Consider the following 20,324-nt stretch of genomic DNA (forward strand, 5'->3'; position numbering starts at 1 on the left):
TACTGAGTACTGTGTTTGCAAACAGTACTTTTAGTGGGGTACAGTTTTTGGCTGTTCTACCCACCTCTGAATATAGCAACAAACCACAATTTTTTATATAAAAGATATTGGTGTCCTGAGCAGAGAATGCCATTTCAGCTCAACCTCCGTGTTCGCTTGTGATGTCGGAGGTGAGAGCTGTGTGGAGGCAATCCCGGCCCAGAATCTGCATGTTCTATATTGAACATTTAACGAGGTTAACAATGACGTGTGTATCCGCCCCGATTTTTTGGATCCTCTCCTAATTTCTGTTGGTTCTTCCTTGGCCCATGCTACTATCTTCCACTAAGTTTTGTGAAAATTGGGCCTGTAGTTTTTACGTAACACTGCTGACAAACAGACAAACTGAGATGAAAACATAACGTCCTTGGTGGAGCTAATTAGATAGATAATTCATTTAAAATAAATGTTTCCTTGCATGAGACAATACAGAGTCATCGGGTAGTTTTTCATAGTGACTGATGTTTGAATGAGTGTAACTTGTTGTGTTGCAATAGAATCGTTTTCACATTAGTTTGGAAGCCTGCTAGAAACAAGTGTTTCATTACTGAATATTTGCTGTGCAGTCGCTGTGATAATGTTCAGTTCACTGGGGTAGAGAGCGGTGATGGGGGCAGTAGAGATGTGTTTGCCAGATGTGTGTAAGCTAGACTAAGCCTCAACAAGCTTCACCCTCATTGGACATTTTTTTAAAAAGTGAGCAGCCCAAGAAAACCAATCTCAGCTCTTGTTGTCACCACGTGGAGTCTGGACTTTAGGGTTGCCAAGTATGCCCAGCATGCAGTTTGCATCAACCAGTAATAGCAGCCAGGCCTTCAGGGTCACTGTGCTTTGAAGCTGTCGGTGTAACTTCACCCCCAGGTCTTAGCCTAACCCCACCTACTGCGTCATTTTGAAACATGGCTGCGAGATGAAACCACTCCCACTTCCGTATGATGGAAGCCTCGACGCAGCGTTATCAAAAATGACAGATACAATAGCTTGGAAAACAGCGATTTGGTATGGGCTAGGTATTCATATTTTTCCATAACATTCGACATGTTCTGTCCCTGGAGCAGAGAAACATTATTCCTGGAATCCTTGGAAATGAGTTGTTTATAAAAGTATAACTTCAGCTACAGTCAAAACGCATTGGTCATATTTCGAGCAACACTAAATGCAACAAGGAGAAATATGAATAAATGGGTTTCCAACCTGAATAATACACTTCAGGTCAACATAAGAATGAGCCGTGCTGTCCTATGTTTTGACCTGTTTATCAGCCGGCATTTGGACTTGTCAAAGCATAAAAACAACAGATGTATCTAAAAACATCAATAGTGGATGCATTCCATTGGAGTGAGTCCGTTCCGGGGTCCTGGTGTTGTGTAAGCTAACTCACTAGTACACTGTCATGTGACGCAGCTTCATTAATGTTACTAGTAACACTTGAGCTGTAGGTCTACAAGCAAAATACTGTAAATATTCATAGTAAAGAAACAACATCACTCAGCTGAATGAAGTATATCAGATAGCTGATGGGTACTTTAATTGTCAGTACCTGTCTCTTTGTGATAGTACAACAGTGTTTGTGCCAAACCAGGTGATTATAAATGGAAAGCTCGACCTTTGAAGGGGAACACTGAACTATGATGAATACTGGTGGGAACGTGAAGTGAACCGCCTCCTGCTGCCGAGAGCGTGGTTGGTTTCCGAGCAGTACTCTGCAGCCTCTGCTCAACATGCTGCTTACACAGGAAATTGAAAGAGCTAGAGGGTCTGTGTGTGTGTGTGTTTGCTATTGATTCTTGGCTGTATGCCCAGGGTTGATACATGGGAGAGAGACCTAAAACAAGACGAAAGAGAGGAGGTGGAGAGTGGAGGAGTGAGACACTACCATGACATCGTGCACAGTTGTAGATGCTAACTCTTAAATAAACCAAGTGATGTCCAAATGTGCGTGTAAACGACACCAAGCTACACAATGCGGTCTGTTTCAGCGAAGCAGAATGAAGGCTGCACTGGACATGGAACACTGTGATAAAGGCACCAAAAGCAACACATGCACTGTTAGTTTTCACCTGGATTGTCCCATATTTTCTATTTCTATCGATAGAAAATGCTACATGCTAACAGAAACACATAGAGGACACATGTTCACACCTGGTATTAGAATGGGTCTCAATTGATCCGATTTATAGTATATCTCTGTGGACTTCTCAAAATATTCAGATGTTGCTCTTAGCAAAATTCTTAGAGTGAATTTAAATTCCTTCTGCAAGCAGTGATGCAGAGTGTTTGTCTAGGGCTTTTATTGTGAAAGGTAGGAAGGGAAAGAGTAAAGCTTCAATGTGCTGCCGTTGACAATGTGTAAGTAATAAAAATGCTGCCTCGGTTCAGAACTTACAACCCTCAGCTACAACAGCGAAGCGACTTCAGAACCAGCTGGAGAGAAGGGAAGAAAAAAAGGAGAGTCGCGGCTTCCATGGCGTGTATTCCTGTTATGTGCTTGTCGGCAACGTTTACACTACAACAGTTATGTGGTCAAATGTGTCCCAGACCACCTCTGCAAGTGCGTTGCGGTCGTCGCTGTCCACCTGTGATCCAATCGCCCCAAGACACATTTGAATGCTAGTTGAGAAAGGGGTCACAGAGGTTTGAAGGATGAAACCATGCAATCTAAATACAGCCAACGTGAGTACCAGCTATCCTGGTAAACACAACAATAAGACGTTACAGTTCATAAACGGACCACTGCTGAACCGTACGGATCCCCTCACGGTTTAGCACACACCGTGGATTAATGACACAGTTTAACGTTAACCATCACAGTCTGAAATAAACTACTGACGATCGTTATCCACTAATATTCAGTCAAATGTGAGATCAGGACATCATTTACGCTTTTCTAGTTGCTGATCTCTGATTATGTTACATTGTAAACAACCAATCCGTGTTTAAATTGACAGAACAAAAGTTCCATTCGCTTATATTATGATGCGTTCAGGCTCTGCTCAGTGAAAATGAGTATTGGGCGAAGGTAAATTATAACGTTATCATGATGTGTTCACGTGTAATCTGTGAAATGTAGTTTTGGTGATAAACTTGAATAAATCCAGTAGTTTGAAGGAGATGTTTTCACATGAATATAGAATAGATATTAGAGATGAATTATGAGCTGTAACTTCCTAACACGAGCTTTAAGCACAATAATTAAAACAACTAATGACAAGATTTGTTTTAATCCATAAATATACAATATTGTATTAACTTATCATTTGAATTGTGTTTTTATGAAGTAAAAAACACTATAAGTGAAGTAAAAGGAAAATATTTACAACATGTTATGGTTTACAGACTTAAGAGTGGTTGAAATGATTTTTGAGACGGTGGCCAAAAATGTACTCTGGAGCCTTGTAGACCAGCTGCGATAATCCAACGTCAATGATTGGCAATTAGTATCGACGGCAAAAAGAAACATTATCAGGGATCTCTAGAAGTTATATTTGCTCTATTTCTTTCCTTTCGTGCTGATCCGATCCGTGATCCGATCAGAACCGTAAGTGTTGTGATCCGTTGCAGCTCTACCAGAAATAAACAGCCAACTGTTCTCAGGGAAAGAATAGTCCTGCAGGCATTTAGGGCAGGAACCCACTCCCTCTCTCATGACTGTCATCTGTTTACAGAGAGAGAGAGGGAGTGTGTGTGTGTGTATGTGTGTGTGTGTGTTGGCTGATTTTTCGCTTTGATTTTTGAAAGCAGGCGAAACGTCGACACGCCAGTCTGCATGATAAGAGTTGAAGTCAGTCTGGGTTACAGGTGTAAAAGAAGAGAGAACATGTCTGTAGGATATTGCAAGTAAAAGAGGTTTAATGTGTGTCCTCCTTTTCTCTGCTTCCTCTGTCTGATAGTGAGTTGTGCAGGAAATGAGCAAGACACATGTTCCTAATCCAAATGAAATCAGTCCTTCAATGTGTGTTTATCTGTGTTGTGTGTTTGTGGTAAACTAGAAACATATGGCCTTGTTCAGTACATGAATCACAGAGTAATCACATGATACATTGCATTCACAGATCCTTAACAAGTCTACATGTACAACCCTCAAACTGTAGAACGTTAACTTTTCCATACATACAAAAATTCTGGATCGACTCGCAAATACCATCTAACCATCCATCATCTTCCTATTATCCGGGGCCGGGTCGCTGGTGCAGCAGCTTAGCAGGGTATTCCAGACCTCCCTCTCACTAGCAACACTTTTCAGCTCTTCCTGGGAAACCCAGAGTCGTTCCCAGGTCAGACAAGATATCTAATCTCTCCAGCATGTTCTGGGTCTACCTCTCGGGGCCTCTCACAGCACCGAACCGCCCGTCCATCTCACGCTGCATTTTGACCCTCACCCGTGAACAAGACCCCGGGATACTTGCTCGCTTGGGGCAGCGACTCACTCCAAACCCAGAGGGTGCAATCCAGCGTTTTCCGGCAGAGAACATGAGCTCAGACTTGGAGGTATTGACTCTCATCACGACCGCTTCACACTCGGCTGCAAACCCCCTGAAGGTCGTGTTCTGAAGGCGCCAACAGAACCACATCATCTGCAAAGAGGAGGGATGCTAACCTGAGGTCCCCAAGTCAGACGCTCTCCTACTCGCAGTATATGTATTATACGTAGTATATTATTTTTACAACAAATAAAGAGTTATCTTGATTGTAGATTGCAACAAACTGAAAACCCCTCAGCTCACTCCTCCCTTTCCAAGACTGCAGCAACGGGAGTTGTAGAGTGCAAAACAGCAGTAACACCGTTCCCCTTACTTACAGGTCATCCTTACCATAATGACAGTAATATAGGAGCAACAAGTCAGACAGCGGCTGTCGGTACCAGGGTTTTACACTCTGCAGCTCACTTTGCCACAGTCTAGTCTAGTTGCCTAGATTTTTTATATTTCTTTTAACTGTTCAACTGATAGCATTAGTCGTTCAAATTTCTTTAAAGATGGAAAACGGTTATATGTATAATTATTAACATCCCTAGTTTGCACATGTAAGCACCACATCAGCAAACAATCAGAGATGAATAGCTACTGACCATCACAGGAAGGTTCATCCAGCTCACATAAAGCTACCTAAACAGAACCTTGCTGTTCTGCTGGGTTCTTGCTGTGTTTCAGCAAATAATGCAAATGCTCCCGTTTGCTTCTGAGCTGGAATTGTGTGTGTGTGTGTTTAAATCATCTCTGCAGGGTACAGATTCGGCTGGCAGATTAGAGGATTTTAATCAGCCCAACACACAAAGGAAATAGATAATACACACAGGCAGTTGCTTTCATATTCATAATTAATATTCCATACAGATTTTGCAATCCAATATGAGCGGCTTCATCACCCCAGATTAAACAAGACATAATCCACGCTGTGTTCCATGAGATTACAGGAGGCTGTTATACAAAGGGAAACTACTACAATTATTGATACTGTTCATTAAGCTGGAAAGTGAGCAGAGAAGCTCGAAAGTGAGCAGAGAAGCTCGAAAGTGAGCAGAGAAGACAGCAAAGGCTTCACAGTAGTGACACCCATTAGCCATGGTCTGTTATGGCCCAGTTCCAATCCGCCTCCTCACCTCACACTCCGTTTGTAGTCACACTCACGGCTGAATGCAGCACCCTTCTTGAATGTTTACTTATAAGTACAGCAGCAAGCTTCAAGACAAACTTCCCTCTAAAGGTAGAAACTAGGACTATATAACAATAAGTATGGGAAAGTATGTCAGTGATGTATACTGCAGTGTAAAACAACAGAGACAATCATAACGCTGAATAATGTGACCTATGATTGATCCCATTGGTCACAATAGAGACAATGCAAATGTATCAATGCATTTTCGCCATGTTTAGTGTAAATGTTCACAATATTGAAATATCGCACAGAAAAATAAAAGTTTTGGGAGGGATTATTTGAAGGTGGAAAAGTTGGAAATGGATATTTAGCATTGTTCATCAACAAGAAGAAATATCATTTTCCCATCCAGTTTTCTACATCGTTCTTCCTCTGCATTAGTCAAATGGCTTTCTGACGGGACAATTGGCACTTCCTAACAATCACATAAAGATGGGAATAAGCATTCATTCGCATCTTCTTCCATCAATTTTCTCGAAATTCTTTTAAAATTTCTGATACATTTGGATGGAAACTTTTGTAATGTGCTGGGTTTTCTATGACACAGGGCATGTCTACGGACATGTGAGAGGGTGCATTTTAACACCAGTGTGCTTTAAGCTACGAGCTAACGTTAGCTAACATTTGCTAACTAGCGACACATGTAATGCATAGCGGAGAATGATGGCACCAGAAAAAGACAACAGAGTTGTGACCAAACGGTAGAATGCTTGTGTCCAGCCTGGTGTCCTCTCTCAACGAATAGCACCACTAATGTGCCCTTGAGCAAAGCACTAAAGTGACCATGAAGTGATTGAGTGGGCGGCCCCAGCGGGCTCTCTCTGGAGTTTGACCCTTATGTTTATGTCATCGTTTACACAGACAGCTTTCTTTACACAGTGGTACCTTGGAACGTGTGTGTGTGTGTGTGTGTATGTGTGTGTGTGTCCTAGCTATTACTGCTATTGTTGCTAGGTGCATGATGTCACAGTCTAACTCGAACCTCATTGGCTGTTTCTCTGTCTTCTTTCTTTCCTATTTCAGATAGTGTGGCGAGCTGACAGGAGAGCTGAAGCGAGCGTGGAGAGGTGTCGGGGCTTTCCTCTTCCACCGTCCTCTGCTTTTGCTTCGGCCCCCGTGGAAGCACTCATCCACACCACTGCACAGGAACACAGCCATCACTGTGTCCTCCTTTCCTTCCTGTCACTGAGCTTGTTCTCTCTCTTTCTATCCATCTTGCTAAGTACTGCAAACCAGTCGAGAGCTCTCAGTAAAGACCATCAGAGATCAGTTGTTTAGATGCTAACAGAGATCATCCTAATCTGGCCACGCAGTAGTGTATTTCAATACAGTACTTCACCAGCAACCCCCCCCACCCCAACCCCAGCCCAAAGTCTGGCTCGGCACCACAGGGTCCCACAGGCGATGAGGAGGGCCAGGGGGTTTGTCTCTTTCTAGACTTTCTCCTCTCCACCTTGTGTCTTCATGTTTTGGGGGTCCTCCGGTGCCCCCGCCCTCTGTCGACCCCCCCGCACCCGCTGCCACCACGGCCGGCCACCCCAGTCACCTCGTTGCCATGCCGACAGAGACACTGGCTCCAGCCCTGCCAGATAGCAAGGCCGCTGGCCCCGCAACAGCCTTCAGTTCCGCCGTACCCCTCCGCATCCTCAACAAGGGCCCCGACTACTTCAGGAGACAGGTACTGTTACATCACTCTGTGGAATCAGCTTTGTGTGTGTGTGTGTGTGTAACCGTGTTACTGAAACAACTAAGACCATATTCAAAACAGAGTGCTTGTTGTGGAGAAGTGGTGGACAATATCCCCTATTCTTTCAATACCAAGTGATACCAGGGTCCCCATCAAAAGTCTCCATACAGATAGTTCTACAATTAAAAGGCACCAGACACCGGGGCCTTTCTGTGTGGAGTGTGAAGACCCTAGTTCTCCCACAGTTCAAAGACACTCAGGTGAGGTTAGTTGGCGACTCTTAATTGCCCGTAGGTGAAGATTTCACTTCCACAACAGGAAAACATTCGGCTCTACCGTGTGACCAGCTACATACACAAAGATAGCCATAACCAAGAGTCAGTCTAAAAAAGACGATTGTGTTTAATTTATAGATAACGCCACGAAAACTAACAGGAGGCCTGGCCAAGAAAAAAAGAATGGGGGAAGTCTGAGCCCCCATAAACTATCAAAACAGTGAATACACTAAACTACAAACAAAGCCATGAAAACTGAACTACCCTCCTTATTAAAAAGTAAATGAACAAATAATAAAACAAGAAGCAAAAGAAAACTACACGACAGATAGATGGCTGCTTTGTCTCCTCCAGCCTCCCTTAAATATGGGGGCGGGGCCACACACTGATCATGGATGAGGAACACTTTAGTGCAGGGAGAAGTAACCCTTTTGACTGCCTGTGGGAAGACATTTTTCTGGTGTCTGCTTGTTTTTGTAGACAGTGTTCTATAGCACCTCCCAGAGGGGAGAAGCTCTCACCCTTAAGACAGGTAAATACATCCCGCTGCCTCTACTTGTGCAAGCAGTGCCCACAACTAAAGCGTCATACAAGATGCTGGACTGAAAAGGGATCTGTTTCATTTTGTAAAGTCAGCTTTAAAAACAACACTCCCTGTATCTTCTCTATGATTTTGAAAGTGGATAATTTGCTACCCCTACTCTTCATGTTGAAGTCTTTGTTCTATCATAGAAGCTGACATCTTATCTGTTACTAGATTTGAATGATGCCTCTGACTGCACTAGATGCAAAAAAAATGAATTCTTCTTCTGATTAATCTAAAATCACAGGAAAATGTGTAGCCAACAAAACTTGTATTATTATATAAGTAATAATTCTTATATTATTACTTATATGGCAAAGGTCTATTGGCATAATATCTAACTAGGAGTCTTGTCCATTTCAAACAAAAACATGCACTGTGCGTATGTATAACACAATCAGAGCAGACATTTCACGAAGGCCATTATGGCAATGGCTGCTGCGCCCCATCAGTCTGGCCCCTCAAAAAATCATATGTCCTACAGCCATAGTGGCCTTGATGCCCCGCCCACACTACCCCAGCTGATTTTGCCGTCTTCTCCTCTGCCTGTTTCATGTCAATACTTGTCAGGCTTGTTCATAACTGGACTTTTAACAGTATTAACTTTGTCTGCTACAGTTAAAACAAAGAAAAAGGAAACCATTTAACTACATTGGTAACTTACTTAGCCTACGTACTGTATGGTAGAAGCACAAATATCAAGGAAAAATTGTCAAATCAGCGGGTAGGTCCTCGGGCTTGCGCCCTATCTGACCATCCGTCCTTGCATTGTCTCTTCATGTCTCTGTGGTGCACTCGTGTCCACTGTCCAAAGACTTGCATGTTTTGGTGAGTCTCTAAGGAAGGTTATTAATGTTAGTTTTAATAGTTGGTCTGTCTAGAAGTTGTCGCCCTGAAAAGTTTGCAAGCTTTTCTGGGTGGTCCCTGGCTCTCTCTTGAAGTTGGGTTTGCTCCAACCCTGGGTAAGCAGGGAGGAGCATGTAGGGTAAACATGTACAGAAAATGAGTGTTGTGTTCATTAACATTTGATTTTGAATCTGTGTCTCAGGTGGAACAGAACCCAAAGCGCCTCAGTGCTGTTGAGAGACTAGAAGCTGACAAGGCCAAGTATGTCAAAAGCCAGGAAGTTATTAACGCCAAGCAGGAGCCAATCAAACCACCCGTGCTGGCTAAGCCTCCCGCTGGTCACACCCTCCTGTCCAAGAGAGGCCCTGGGATTGGTGGAGGAGGAAATGGAGGCGGGATACCTTTCAAAGCATCCAATAACAACACCAAGTCAGACACGTGTCCAACAAGCAGCGGCAGCAGCAAACGGGGGAATTTAAACCTTGAGATCCTTAAAAATCTGCTTAACTCATCATCCTCTTCAGGAGCAGGACCTGAAGGACTAGGGGGTGGAGCTAAAAGTGCTGTGTTGATGAGGTCATCAGGGGGAATGGCCAGGAGTTGGACACCATCGGGGTAATTTACTAATTTAATATTTAGAAATGGTTATGAGCCGTTTTTGTGTGCACGTCACCTTGACTGATATTTCCTAAATGATCCCAAACAGGCTTGTGGGGAGTCACCATAGTTTGAACAAAACTGCATTAACGAAGCTATTGGCTCTGTGTATCCGTTGCCTTTTCATGTACAAGTTTGTTTGATGTAAAAGCTCCATAGTAATAAATCATTTTTAGCCAGATGAGTGACTTTGTTCTGCATATTTTCTGTAACCACTGTAGCATTAAAGCATGGTAGAATTAGCAAGCTAGCTAGCAGACAGCTGGAAAGTTAGCTAGCTTTCTAATTTCACTACGCTTTAATGCTGCACTAGTTACAGAAAATAAGCCAAACAGCCAGTGGCAGCACTGGGTGTAACAGACCCACTGACGTGTGTTGTCACCTTAACAATTTACAACAATAAATAGTTCCATGTCCGTTCTATGCCTTTTCTATTTATATGTTCTGTACCAAACTCCAGAAAGAAATATCTGTGAAAAATGTCCTGATTTGCCTTGTACTTTATACCTCCAAATTACAAGCCACATTCACACCACATCCTACTACTACTACTACTACGGTGTCGATCAATGTTACAGTTTTGGTAGCAAATTTACACCGTTATTACCACTCATTCACATCCCTTGTTCTGTAACTCTCCACTGCCTCTGCTAAAACATTGCTAAGCTAAGCTAGCAGTTCATACAAGTATCTGGACGGTCCGTGATGGTGGAGACTCGAAGGTCACTGCTTTCAGTGTCTGCAAGTAAAAAAGGTGCTTCGGGTTGAGCTAGTGAAACCGTAAGCCGCATGTGACTTGGTTTTATGGAATCTGGATAACCCTGGATGTTTACCTAAGCAATAATGATTACTCGGCCTCTGATTGGCTAGTAGTCGGTGCCTTCATTGTTTGGATTGTTAGGTTTACGCATGAGGAGTCAGATTGGTATGGGTGAGGGTAGGAATATCAGGATAAAGCAATCATGGGCGGAGTAGTGCGAGTCTCCTGGAGCTGGAACAACAATCTAACAGAGCTGTGGGGGCAGTGGCAGAATGATTGGTGAAGGGGAAACCATGGGATTAGGTATCTGGCTTTGAATGCATTTTTTGAATTTGGGAAGGGGCCATGTCCAAGGTTGTTAAATTACTCTTTATGTCCACAAATACGTAACTCCACATACTTGATTTTGTCTTCCTACCAAATTCTACTGCATTACATGTACTTATCTTCTTGTTTTCTCTTCCTAGGATGCCGTTAACCTACCGATCTACAATGACACTTAATGAGCAACCAGCAGACTCAGCTCCCAGTCCAAGCACCTCACACTCCCTCCGATCCTTCTCCCATTCCCTGAAGGTCCCTCCGAGTAACAGTGGGGGACGTCGCAGTCCGCTACAGGGAGGAAACCTCAACCTTAGCAGACGAGGTGAAGGCGTTATAGATCGCTCTCGCTCCCCATTACCACCTCTTCTCACCTCCCACTCCTCCTCCGACCTCCTGCGACTGTGCAATGGCAAGCCACTTCGCACGGCGCAATCCAGCAGCTCCTCAGCTCCGCCCCTCCCTCCAAAACCCAACCCCGCCACCCTACCTCCCCCCGCTCTGTCTTTGTCGCTGCCTCCCCCTCGTCCAACCCCATCCCCCTCGCTCTGCGACAACACCGCCCCCCAGTCGCTACCTTGCGATTTCGGAGATCCTTCCAATACTTCAACCGATGCCAACCCGGAGCTCGGTTCATCCGTGGCTCGTCGCTCGTCGCTACACAGATCTAAATCGGACCTGTCAGACCGGTACGCCAGGGCGGGAGCTGACGTGGAACGCTTTTTTAACTACTGCGGCCTCGACCCAGAGGAGCTTGAGGCAGTTGATCCAGAGAACTTTGCGCGGGCCAACTCAGACATCGTCAGCCTGAACTTCCGATCAGCTTCTATGATCTCCTCAGACTGTGACCGGTCGCGCCGATCTTCTAACGATGGGCTGTCAGAAGGGGACGAGGAGGAGGAGGCTGGGGAGCGTGTTCCATACGGCATCTCAGCTGTGGAGCGAAATGCAAGAGTCATTAAGTGGCTGTACAGCATCAAACAGGCAAGAGAGACGCAAAAAGTCTCACATGTTTAGGGCAAGCACTACAGTGGAATGGATGTACTTTAAACTACAGGTAAACTCCCCCATGTTTCAGAAGAGATAGATGGACCAGAATCTCTCACAGGTCTACAGACTGTGATCTTGGCGCTGAACTGAAAATTTGTCAAAATGTATAGATGGATGAATGAACGGATGCAAGAGAAAGCCTGACGTGTCTAACAAACCTGGGGAGGAAATGAATGAAGGGATGAGGAAAAGGACTCCAGTCCACTTATGTTTAGAACATCATGAACACTATGACCAGAAAGGAATGAAACTTGGACAGTTATATGAACAAACTGTCTCGGTCTGAAGAGACAAACAACCACGAAACATGTCTGAGAACAACTAGTTAATTAATTGTTTCTCTATGGATAATCCTACAGACAGTCTGTCAATTTGCTGAAGTAACAAGAGGAGCAAAATGCACTGCGATTTACCAAGGACTCATCAAGTGACCGCCTCACATCGAAGGGTTATAGGCCTTTCTCACAGAGAACATTTTGGCTTGACTAATCAGAGCATTGTAAATGGGATTATCTTGCTACATACTTTGCTAGCTACCTAGCTTTCTATCCGTTCAGTCGACAATAACTCCAACCTTGGTTCTGCCATCTTTGTCCTCTCAGTAGCTCCTGGGGAGCTGAGAGGACACTAGCTAGGCCAACTGTCTTCACCATGCAGACACACAGTGTGAATGTACTGAGCTGTCTCTGAGTCAGTGTGGATTGATAGAATGTTTCATGAGTCAGGCTAGTGGCAGACGTCAAAAACACTTCTAAAAACGCATGTTTCTTTGACCAATGTTAGGGCTGTCACTTTATAGAATTGACATGAGTCTGTTCATTTGCGGTGCTTCCACCGCCTCCTCCGCCGATTGTCAACTATTATTTTCTATGTAGCCCCCCCCCCCCCCCCCCCCCCCCCCCCACGCTGGCGGCACGGCGACCCTTCATGCCATTGTCCCATCCCAAATCTTGAACATTAGTAGAATAACTAATAATACATGATTTGGCACTGCAGTGTTTTTTACGGTTTACTTTTTTCTTCTTCACGTTAATTCTCAGATGGTTGGTGTCATGATTATCTGGTCACCATAGCTCACTGGTTACCTGCATTTTGCGTTAGCAAAGAGAGAACAACATTAGCATAGTTTACTGACAGGTCAGAGTGACAATTAAGAGATGCATTCAATAGATCAGATCAATACATTTGACCTATGATTGGAATTAAAAAGTGACAGCCCTAACCGTTAACAGCAACTGGCTCCATAGCTGTTAACTGAAACATGCTACTGGTTGTTCAGTCCACCATCAACATTAGTAGTTCTGCCTGTGTTTTTACTGCAAGTCAAATGTCCACTTTGAGAAAGGCTGATGTCACAGTGTTGATGTCTCCGTTTAAACCAACCTTGAAAAGGGTCCTGACATCTTTGCAAAACAGAAACCGAACTCTAACTGTCAAAATTCACATTGGAACGTCAGTGACGCTGGTACACCGTGATGGAGTTGATATTGACTGTTAAAGGAACGTTTGATCAATTCAACTCAATGGGTTACAAATTGGTTAGTAACGAGTCAAATGTTGAGAAAGTCATGAAACACGAACGGCAGTAAGCTAGCTTTAGCTCTTGTTAGATGTTGTAATTGCTGAATGAAGGCCTTGAAGTGTGTGATGATGACTGAGTGATGAAGGAAACAGAGGACACTGAATGATTGACAGATACACACACAATATAGAATATAATCTCAAGCATACTTATCCGTACAGCATTGAGGTAACCTCATCAAATCGTTATGCTGATGATTTATTAACCAACAAACTATTTCACTGGAGAGATTTAATGTCCTGTGACGGGATGCGGTCATTCAGAGGCCGTTCCACACTGTCGACAACCCTGCCATTTAGAATTCAATGATGTAATACATGTCATTTGGGGGATTATTTTTCATAAACATGATGAGATTTGGTCAAATGGTCAATTGTACTAAATATTATTACTAATGGTGCTGAGCAGGAGTACACTCGATTTTAAAATGATCCAACCTAAAAAGTCAGCCCAGTTATGCCAAATCTTTTCCAATGAAAGTAGCTCGCAGCATTACCTCCAAACGATGCTAAATCTTCCCTTCAACGCCCCTCCCCCAAAATAATCAATCATTTCATTCAGCCCAAATTGGACAAACTCCTTACAGTCCTGCGACCGCCAAAGTTACCAGATTTTATTTCGAAGATTACCAAATGATCAGATTTAATTATATAATTTATATTTTACTTTTACGATTGGAAGGTAATGTAATTTTCAAATTGTCAGAGATTAATTGTATTATTAATCATGATAAATGATTTAACCAGCTGTACAAATTCTTAACTGAAAGTGTTAGATCGTCAATGTCTCCAACTCTTAACTGCAACTGATGCTGACAGGTTTATTCAGCAGTAAATAATTCAAAGTAGTTATGCGAGTTTGCCAAACTACTATATGACACTGAGTGTGCTCTCTGCACGCTGGTGTCTGCATTATGCACGTAAGAATATATGTAGGGTGGTTTCCTTGATGACGAAGCATTACTCTTCATCATTACGTTTGATCGATGGAGTGTCTTCATTCTCTTCAAAAAGACAACACTCCATCTTCTACATGAATGATTTAGATGTAAGGGATAAATGATTGAGGTGTAAGTGATCAGCCTCTGCTAATAATGCTCATTATCAGATCAGAACCATTTATTTGCCCAGGTATGTTGCACATATGTGTGGTGCATAACATGAAACAAGCAACAACATCCACACAGTGCAAAAGATATAGAAACATATCAATTGAATGCACCAACCTGGTTTGGTAAAGTGCAGCAGGACCTGCTTCCAATCCCACAGTTATTGTCCTCTGTGGCACCGTGTCACGGTGATACGGGATGAAGTCACCAAAATGGCCCAATGAACGAGTTAGTCCGTCCGCATGACTCCCGTCAGTGAAATGTTTTGCAGACATTCACACGTACATCTGTGGGAGAATTAAAGGTCAAAGAACCAGAAAGTCTCGAGTTGTATGAGCATTGACGCTTCCTTTAACAGAGATGGCAATCTGCGATGAAATGAACAACACCTCAAGCAGGACACCAAAACTCTCCATTCAAAACAGTGTTGATTATTTAGACCACCAGGCCCTATACCTACACTGGGAGCAATACTATAATGAAGCTGTCTGTGTGGCATAGGAGGGTGGAAGGGAGTGCAAAGAACACTCCGTGCTGCGTTTACGGTACGATTTCTTGTCGATGCCCTCGGCTCTGCTTCGTCTTTATCCGCCTCTCTATCTGTCCGAAACCTGTGTCTTCACCCTATGTGTCTCCCTGGTAACGAAGGGGGGGGGCCGGATTACCCTCACCCTCGTAGTCTGTCCACATGTCTGCACGTCGCTGACACGTCTCAAGGTCTGAAGCCATATAGGTGTGAATGCAGCGCCTCAGTCAGCGTCTAGCAAACTGTCAGTGTGTCTGTCTGCCACCTCCCTTCCCATTGCCTTCAAGTGTGTCAACAGCAGCAACTCTGCTAGGCTTACTTCACTTCCATGCATAATAAATACCTATTTAGCTGAGAATATGGACAGAAAAGTAACATGTTTCAGCATTTCAGAAAGACCCATGAAATCTGATTCACCTATCCGCTATGATTTAGTTAAACTTAGCTCAAGGCTTTAAAGGAACAGTGTGTAGGATTACCATCTAGTGGTGTGGTTGCAAACAACTGAATACCCGTCCGCTCACTCCTTCCTTTCTGAGACCTAGCTGATGCGAATCGCCTAGTGCAAAACCGCGGTAATGCTGGTCGCCTCGCTCAGAGGCCATCCATACCATAATAACCAACACTAAGAATAACTAAGTACAGTTAGGTTTAGGCAACAAAACGAACGTTAGCTTTAGGCAACAAAACGAACGTTAGCTTAAGGCAACACAACAAACATTAGCTTTAGGCAACACAACAAACATTAGGTTTAGGCAACACAACGAACGTTAGCTTTAGGCAACACAACGAACCTTAAGTTTAGGCAACAAAACAAACGTTAGGTTTAGGCAAATTCTGCGGCTCACAGAATCGCAGGTTAACAAGCGTGTCGGAGAACTATGGTGTTCTTCAGGTAACGAAACCAACTCTGAAGGATCTCTAGTGTTTGGTTTGTCTGTTCTGGGTAGATATAAAGGGCTCATTCTAGTCTATCAATTCCTAGTTTCAGGTGATTGTACAGTAATTAGTTATGAATTTTATATTCCATTTCTGCTAAGAGATCCCCCGAAATGCTACACACTGCCCCTTTAAGGCCAAAAATTATCCTTTTTTGTTAAAACAATTCGTTATAAGCACAAGTATGAAATCCTCATGAAAGTCATACGTAATTCGTGAAAAAGCCTCAGCGTGGCTTCACACCAGCCTTAAGATGTCTCACACGGTGGTTACAGACCCACCATGAACAAGCCAACTAGTTCAAATAAGAGTGAATCGAGCATGATTGAGTAAAATGGCATTGTGGGAGTTTTGACGCATCCCTTCCTTGCTAAATAGACTGAAGTTGAAGTGAAGTGAACCTACCGCCCCCCCGCTCTGAGCTCAGGGTTGTTCTAGCATGTTCCTGTCCAGAACCCTGATGTGTCCTTCCCATGCGTCTACTTCTGGAACCCAGAAAAACCCTCCTGCTTCTCGCTGTCAGCATTAATAAAGACAATGTCCAACTCTTCTGGCAGTCTCGTCATGCTTCAGTTTCTCCTCTTTCTACATGGTGAGCCTGTTTAGTTTTTTGATAACTTTTGGATTGACAGATAGAGTTCTTCTGTGGTACTTGCTTCTGTTTTTATTTTTTCTTCTCTGTGTAAATGCTGTGAGAACAAATGTATATATTTGATTTTAAAAAGCCATGTGTTGGATTTCAGTTTTTTTTTTCTCCGTCTGAAGGTTTATGTGTTACAAAAGATTCAGAACAAACAAACTGCTGTGTTGCTCTTTGCCCTCGGTACAGAACTGCCTGATCAACCTGGGCGGGAGTGTTTCAGAGACATAGTGTTGACGTGTTTTTCGACGTGGAAACTGTTACATTTTGCTTGATTGAAAAAAAAAAAAAGTGTTCATGTTTAGTTTCTTTTGACTCTTTCAATAAATGGCTTCTTTTGCCATGTCTCTCACTGAGGTCTTTTGTGTCCGTCCACTAAAGTGAGACTGTAACTTTTGCTGGACAGCCACCGCTGTGACCGCAAGAGGCAGCTACAATTTAACGGAACATTCAACTCATCTTTATTTACAAAGATATTCTTGAGGCAGGACGAATTCTACTGAGCCCTTGAGGTTTACTTTACCAAAGCACAAAAAGGGGCAGTTCACCCTAAAATCAAACAATATATATTTTCATCCTACCTGTAGTCTAGAGAGGCTCATCCTCGGCTGTGATGTTAGCGGAGTAGATGCACGCTTCCTTCTGCCCAGTGATACGGTTGTTTGGTAGAAAGAAAGAAGTTCCACCAAACTGCTCACAACAAGAGACAATTAGATGGAGTGAGTGAGTGAGACAGGCAGAGAGTTATATGTACTGAGAGTGAGTGAAATATAACTGTCACATATGTGATGAGTGAGACAGGCAGACAGACAGTCATTTGTACTGAGTGAGTGAAATATAACTGTCACATATGTGATGAGTGAGTGCGTGAGACAGGCAGACAGACAGTTATTTGTACTGAGTGAGTGAGTGAAATACAACTGTCACATATGTGATGAGTGAGACAGGCAGACAGTTATATGTACTGAGTGAGTGAGGGAAATATAACTGTCACATATGTGATGAGTGAGACAGGCAGACAGTTAGATGGAGTAAGTGAGTGAGACAGGCAGACAGACAGTTTTATGTACTGAGTGAATGAGACAGAGAGATAGACACAGAGACAGGCAGACAGTTAGGTGGAGTGAGTGAGTGAGTCAAATATAACTGTCGCATATGTGATGAGTGAGACAGGCAGAAAGACAGTCATTTGTACTGAGTAATTGAGTGAATTATAACTCACATATGTGATGAGTGAGACAGGCAGACAGACATATTTGTGTCTGATCGAGTGAGTGAGACAGGCAGAGAGACAATTAGATGGAGTGATTGAGTGAGACAGGAAGACAGTTATGTACTGAGTGAGTGAATGAAATATAACTGTCACATATGTGATGAGTGAGTGTGTGAGACAGGCAGACAGACAGTTATTTGTACTGTTGAGAGCGTGAGACAGGCAGACAGACAGTTATATGTACTGAGTGAGTGAGTGAAATACAACTGTCACATATGTGATGAGTGAGACAGGCAGACAGACGGTCATTTGTACTGATCAAGTGAGTGAGACAGGCCGAGAGACAATTAGATGGAGTGAGTGAGTGAGACAGGCAGAGTTATATGTACCAAGAGTGAGTGAAATATAACTGTCACATATGTGATGAGTGAGTGCGTGAGACAGGCAGACAGACAGTTATTTGTACTGAGTGAGTGCGTGAGACAGGCAGACAGAAAGTTATATGTACTGAGTGAGTGAGTGAAATACAACTGTCACATATGTGATGAGTGAGACAGGCAGACTGACAGTCATTTGTACTGAGTGAGTGCGTGAGACAGGCAGACAGTTAGGTGGAGTGAGTGAGTGAGACAGACAGACAGACAGACAGTCATTTTTATTGAGTGAGTGAAATATAACTGTCACATATGTGATGAGTGAGTGCGTGAGACAGGCAGACAGACAGTTATATGTACTGAGTGAGTGAGTGAAATACAACTTACGCATATGTGATGAGTGAGACAGGGTTAGGTGTGGGGAATTAAAAGTTTCTGACCACCCCGAAAGGTGGACAGAGAGCATGGGCACACAGGTTATATCTTCCCCTCTTCTTGCTCACAATAGAGGATTTTTAAAAAACTAATTTACACTTTGTTTAGGCCGCTGGGCAGCATAGTGTTTAGTTTTTTGATCCATCGTCTTTCTGCAGCCCATCTTTGGGCTCCGGACCACTCCACCCTAGACTCAAGACCTGAAATAACCAAGTTGTCCTGGCCATGCCTCCGAAAATGTACATACAGTTCAGTGTTTTTTTCTGTACGACCAATACAATAAAGATGCTGTTGCAGACGTTGTTGAAGTGTGTTTTGTGTCTGTCCAACATATAATTTTTTACAGGTCTGGCACTCTATAACATACACCAGATTGGACGACCCCAGTTGGAAGGTCTGCCAAACCGGCGCACCAAGACTCGTGTATTTATTGGTTATGTACTTTTTTGACCTGTAATGTGCGTCATGTTTGTGTGTTTGTGTTTTTCTACTTTTCAGGGCGGCATGGACCAGCAGGTCTTTCAGGTTTGTATTCCTTCTGAAGGCTGATATGATTTTAAAATCTACCAGGGGCAGAGTCACATTTTGGAGCTTTTTAAATTGCACCTTAACCTTGGAACTCAATTTCAGTGAGGCCGGGGAGAATGTCGTCACCAGGGGGACCATGTCTGTATCTTGGTTCGCTCGTGCAGGTATTTGAACATGTTGAAAACTTTGTTGCACTGCAGTTTTAATGGAGCGAAGGAAAGTCCTGCCATAGCCCCTGGTCCTAAGGACTTTAAAGAGCACTCTGGTAGCCAACTCGACATCCTCAGGCCTGGTGCAAATCCGGTGGAACCTAATCAGTTGTGATTTGACAATCCCTCTATAGGTATGCCTTGGATGGTAACTGGTTCTATGCAACAAGGCATGAGTGTCGGTTGGCTTAAAGTAAACTCTAGTCGCCAGGCCACCACCCCCATCAGTGTCTCCCTCCAGTCTAAAAAACTCTGTATCCAGGAATGCAATGTTCTCCTTTTGTAAATCATATTTAACAGTGATGGAATTGTGATGTCCATTTAGTGTATTGATGTAATGTTTGAAATCTGATTCTGAGTGGCTCCAGACTCCAAATATATCATCCAAGTACCTGGCATAGAAAAGTGGGAGTTTGGAACACTTGGTCAAGACCGTATGCTCCCAGTCCGCCATATAGATGTTAGCATATGACGGAGCGAATCTCTTCCCCGTGGCCGTGCCATGCACCTGGAGGTAGTACTTGGAGTCAAACTCGAAATCATTTCTCGTCAGACCCAATTTTAAAAGGGAGAGAAGGGCCTCATCCGGTCTCGTCGGGTCAGGATATTTAGTTAGGATCTGTCTGACTGCTTTCAAGCCTAATTCCGTGTCTATGTTTGTGTATAGTGCGTCGACGTCGATGGTGAAGAGCATCGCTCCAGGAGGTAAGTGGATTTTTTGGATTTTAGTAATAAAATCGTATGTATCCTTTACATAGCTAGAATGTTTCTGGGACAAGGGATTAAGAAAATGTTCAATATATTCCGCCACTCTACACGATTCGCTCCCACAGTCAGAAACAATAGGTCGGCCGGGAGGGATCTGGTGAGGAACCGTCCAAGTTTCAGGGTCCTTGT

General features: G+C 43.5%; 1 protein-coding gene across 1 annotated transcript; it reads left to right on the forward strand.

Moving 5' to 3' along the window:
* Positions 1 to 7,189: 7,189 nt before the first annotated feature.
* On the forward strand, positions 7,190 to 11,840 carry fam110b (family with sequence similarity 110 member B; the record flags this gene model as incomplete). The annotated part of the gene is made up of 3 exons (XM_079173631.1): positions 7,190 to 7,372; positions 9,288 to 9,700; positions 10,970 to 11,840. Exons 1-3 carry the CDS (start codon positions 7,250 to 7,252, stop codon positions 11,838 to 11,840), a joined length of 1,407 nt encoding a protein of 468 aa, XP_079029757.1. The 5' UTR covers positions 7,190 to 7,249.
* Positions 11,841 to 20,324: the final 8,484 nt, after the last annotated feature.

The sequence above is a fragment of the Pholis gunnellus genome, assembly GCF_910591455.1.
Source record: "Pholis gunnellus genome assembly, chromosome: 14".
Lineage (NCBI taxonomy): Eukaryota > Metazoa > Chordata > Actinopteri > Perciformes > Pholidae > Pholis > Pholis gunnellus.